Source organism: Aplysia californica, unplaced genomic scaffold, assembly GCF_000002075.1.
Source record: "Aplysia californica isolate F4 #8 unplaced genomic scaffold, AplCal3.0 scaffold00002, whole genome shotgun sequence".
In the NCBI taxonomy this organism is placed as follows: domain Eukaryota; kingdom Metazoa; phylum Mollusca; class Gastropoda; order Aplysiida; family Aplysiidae; genus Aplysia; species Aplysia californica.
In genome coordinates, this window is record NW_004797272.1 from 628093 (window position 1) to 632669 (window position 4577).

At 41.5% G+C, this 4577-nt stretch overlaps 1 protein-coding gene across 4 annotated transcripts in view; it reads left to right on the plus strand.

Moving 5' to 3' along the window:
• The window catches only part of LOC101849803 (QRFP-like peptide receptor), a 55210-nt gene extending 51422 nt beyond the window's left edge, over positions 1 to 3788 (plus strand). For all 4 annotated transcript variants that reach the window (XM_035972382.1, XM_035972398.1, XM_005088966.3 and 1 more), the window contains exon 4: positions 1371 to 3788. In XM_035972382.1, coding sequence (XP_035828275.1) covers positions 1371 to 2339 — 969 coding nt within the window. In that variant the 3' untranslated portion in view covers positions 2340 to 3788. The remainder of the gene's footprint in view (positions 1 to 1370) is intronic.
• Positions 3789 to 4577: the final 789 nt, after the last annotated feature.

The following is a 4577-nucleotide window of genomic DNA, read 5'->3' on the forward strand; positions in this document are numbered from 1 at the left end:
AAGAGAGAGAGAGAGAGAGAGAGAGAGAGAGTAAGAGAGAGAAAAAGAAATTGTGACTTGTTGAAAATAATATCATAATGTTATGTATTTCTTTATTAGTCTCAGAAACTGATGATAGCACACTGTTAATTTCTTCCCAAAGGGTGCTTGATTAATATTTATTTCCATACCTTGTCTTATGTTTACTAATCGTATCTTAACTCTTTAAAGACAAGGTGGACACATACGTCCGATCAGAAGCAGACCGTAGACAACGTTTCAGACCGTTTCGAATCGTTATACACAAATCAGAAAAGTGAGTTTGCTTCATAGTTTGCATGTTGTTGCATGCCTCTTAAAGTTCCAGATAAAGGGGAAAAAATCGAAAAACCTGTTTGAATAATGAAGTTATGTCCCAAAACGGAATATCTTCAAGCGTTGTTGATTGACCAGAATGCAAGTCCTCAAAGAGTTAAACAGAACACATGCTCAGTGCGAAAGGACGAGCGAGGTTGATAGAGGAATTGCACAATGATTTGCCTTACGATAGGTCAAGGGATGGGGAGGGACGGGGGGGGGGGAATGGGATGGGATGGCGGTTGACAATAATGGGTGTTGGGATAAGGGGATGAGGACACGGCAATGGTGGTGAGGAGAATGGATGTGAGGCTGAAGAATCGAGAATGAGGGATTTGCGAACGTGGGGAGGGGGGGGTCGTTGAAATGGAAAGGGATGAGTAAATGGAGATAAGAGGTTGTGGATGAGGTAGTGGGTGATGATTTCAGGAGAGGACGTGGGGAATAGAGGATTTCTATAGACGGCGAGTTCTGGGTAGGGGTAGGGTATAAAATATGAGACAGTGAATAGTGGTAGGTAAGGGAAGAAATTATCTTTGATTTTGAGAATGCGTAAAACTTATTCAGTGGCAAAAAAGGGAATTTACACGCCCACTAAAATGAAAAAAACAAACTGTGTTGTGGTAAATAATGAGATTCATTTAACCAGGAATGCGATTCTAAGTCCAGGCCTGCCTCATGGTCTAACCAGAGAACCAGAGGCAATCTCGAGGAGGGCAATGAAGAGTGTGTTTAACTCATATCCACAACTTTACTTACTCTTAGAGAACTTTAACTGATGGTTGACGGGGAAAAACCAGGACAATAATCACCATCATCATCACCATCATCATCATCATCATCATCATCATCATCATCATCATCAGCATCATCATCATCATCATCATCATCATTATAATAATAATGATAATAATGTAGTTTTTGTGAGAGCATTCTATAAGAAAAATGAAAACAGAACAATGATCGTCAATTGTTTCATATCTGGCATTTCATGATGATGATTTACACTAAACTTATTGTTCTCTTATCTGTAGGTCGTGCCCTATTATGACGGGACGCTTGTGGAGGTATGCCGAACCAACATGGACTCAGAGCTATCTCGAGCTTACATCATCTTCATCTTCACCGTGTGCCTGGCTCTGCCACTGGTGGTCCTGACGGTGATGTACACGGCGATCATCATGACACTGGCCGCTAGCACCATGGCCGGGGCGGCTAGTGTGGGGCCAGGGGCGGCGTCCACCGCGCCCAGAGCCTCACGGGGGAGCTTAGACTCCAAGGCTAGTGTCAGTTTTAACACGAGCGGGCGCCTCAGTCTGCATTCTGACTCGAACGACCAAGTGAGGAACGCTCGGGCTATTGCTAGCAGAAGACAAGTAGTGCGCATGATGATGGCGGTTATGGCGCTTTACTTCCTGTGCCTCTTGCCCATGCGTAGTGTGCAATTGTGGGTGGTGTTTGGGCCTAAAGAGGACCTCGAGTCGTTAGGGTTTGAAGGATATCTAAATCTTATTAACTGCAGTCGCATTCTCATCTACGTCAATAGCGCGGGAAATCCAATTATCTATGGCCTTCTCAGCGCAAACTTTCGCACAGCTTTCCGCCAGTCTTGTTTCACATGCCGCCACAACCGCCGGAACAGTCTGAGCTATAACACGACGTATTACAACAACAACCACCATTATCACTACTACCTACATAGCCATGGTACTCCCAGCCATGTAGGTCAAAACAACCAAGTTTCTCAGAGCATGGCGTCGTTTCCATCTCACCGGACAAATGTGTCAGCCAAGTCGAAAATGACTACGCAGTCCACAACCGCATCTCCGACACTAGAGCAAAGGAGACTATCTAGAAATGGCGTTGGGATTGGTGTCAATCCGAGGGACCTTCTTCTGAGGAGACACAAAAGTTTTGACGCGGATAAGGAATGTACGATAGACACAGAAGTGGCAGGAACGCCCGACAGTCAAAAGAATGGAGCGCCTGTCACATACGTCTAGGTTATGTGCAGAATCAGGAAAAGAAATGAAGAGCAATGGCAGCAGATGTGTCTCGAATGGCTCAACATCCACCTCATTGGTTCAAATGAATGCAAGAGGGCTCGTATTTCTGTAGTGAGAAAACTTGTGGTGTTCGTAAATGGATACAGTTGTGAATGAAAATCATTGACATCGATCTTGTGCTTGCATTAACATATTTTTTCCATGTGACAACCTTAAACGTCTGAAATAACTAATTGTTTGCCCTAAATATCCCTAGCAATTTTAAAAAAAGATTTTAAAGTGTTCAACATACGCCTTAGCTAGAGGTCAGAACTTGTGCGGGCAAAAACCTGGTTGAGACCTTTCACAGTCGCTAGACTGCAGTTTACCCGAGCAAAGACGATTTCTCGTGAAGTGTGTCAAATTCAACCTACATGTGGTTTAAATTGGAAGACCATATTTTGCCTAAAACGTTATTTTTACGATTCGTTTTTTGTCAGGTCTTGTTTAGATACAACAGGAAAAATACAAACGACATAGATCTAGTGGTTTCGTCGGAATTTGTATATAATGTATCCTTTGTAACCTGTCAAATTCGTTGTTCTTGAATTTTATTATGACGTATGACAGAAGGCAATACCATTCAAGTATACTTTAACTTACATTTTTGATGCTATTTCCAATATTTCTTAGATAGTATATATGTGGTTGTTGTTCGTCGACAGTATTTATCTATTGAATAAGATAGTGATTCTTTCCTAGATATCAACAAAGAAATTGTTTGTATGGAGGGGGAAAATTGAATTGGCAGTACGTATATTAGCCTCTGGACAAACGAAATTTCCTGTTTTCTGTTCATATACATGGAGCATGGCATGTTTCCCAGATTCAGCTAATTGAAACTTTCTAAAGACACACTCCGATATCGAGGTATAGTTTTAATGTGATTTTTTTTTTTTAATTTGAAGTAAAAATATTATAGCGAATAGTAACCGTTAGCAAAAAAAAATAGTGTAAAACTATTACTCGCGGGATTCGGATTCATGTCTTTTGCACACAATGGCGCAAAGCCTAACCATTGCAAGACCAACCAGGAAGCTGACACAAAAGCTACTATTACTACAGCCTTCGTTTAAAAACAATTGGCTCGTTAAGACAGTACCTAAAATCACACAAAACGACATAACTATACAGACGATATGACTTCAGGTTCGTCAAAAACAGCATGTACATATAATTAAAAGGATAATTATTGAAATCGGAGTCAAAGGTTCGCTCACCAATGACAGCGCAAGAACGGTGATTAATTTAAAAGCCTTGATGTGAGCAGTGTAAAGAAAATATTCTAGTCTCTTGCATACGAGAGATTATGTGATTGTATTAATATTAATAAGTGTGTTCAATTGGTGCCCTTTTGGTTATCGTTGTTATTCTTGTCTCTTTAATCATAATGTTTGTGTATTCAAAGAGAGAGAGAGAGAGAGGGGGGGGAGAGGGGGGGGGAGAGGGGGAGAGGGAGAGAGAGAGAGAGAGAGAGAGAGAGAGAGAGAGAGAGAGAGAGAGAGAGTACGAATGAGAGAGAAATAGAAAGAGAGAGAGAGAAACAGAAAGAAAGAGAGAGAGAGAGAGAGAGAGAGAGAGAGAGAGAGAGAGAGAGAGAGGGGGGGGGGTGAAGGAAGGAATGGGGGGGGGGGGATACGAGACAGATCGAGAGACAGAAAAACAGTCAGCCAGACAGACAGACAGACAGACAAAGTGAGAGACCGATAAACATAGAGTAGTAGGTATTTCTGACGAATTGTTTATGAAGCTGCCTGAAGTTTGCAAAATTGTGTATTACTCTTATATTCTCGGATCATCTCTTCTGGATTAATCGATGGTAGGGCGACTTTTTCTTTTGAGATGGTAGTAAATAAACGAAACATGACTATAATAATGCTCAAAAGAATTTTTTGTCTCTTTTGTTTTGACTTGAGCTGACCCCCCCCCCCCCTTTTTCTTTTCAATTTCCATGAAGGCACACACACACACACACACACACATACACACACACACACACACACACACACACACACACACTCACACATACACACAAACACACACACACACACACACACACACACTTTTCCCCTCTCCTCCTTTATCATTCCACCTCTTTACCTACATGTATCTATAATATAATAATAATAATAATAAATAATAAATAGCATTTGTATAGCGCATATCCCCACTCAACAGCAGGCTCTATGCGCTTTA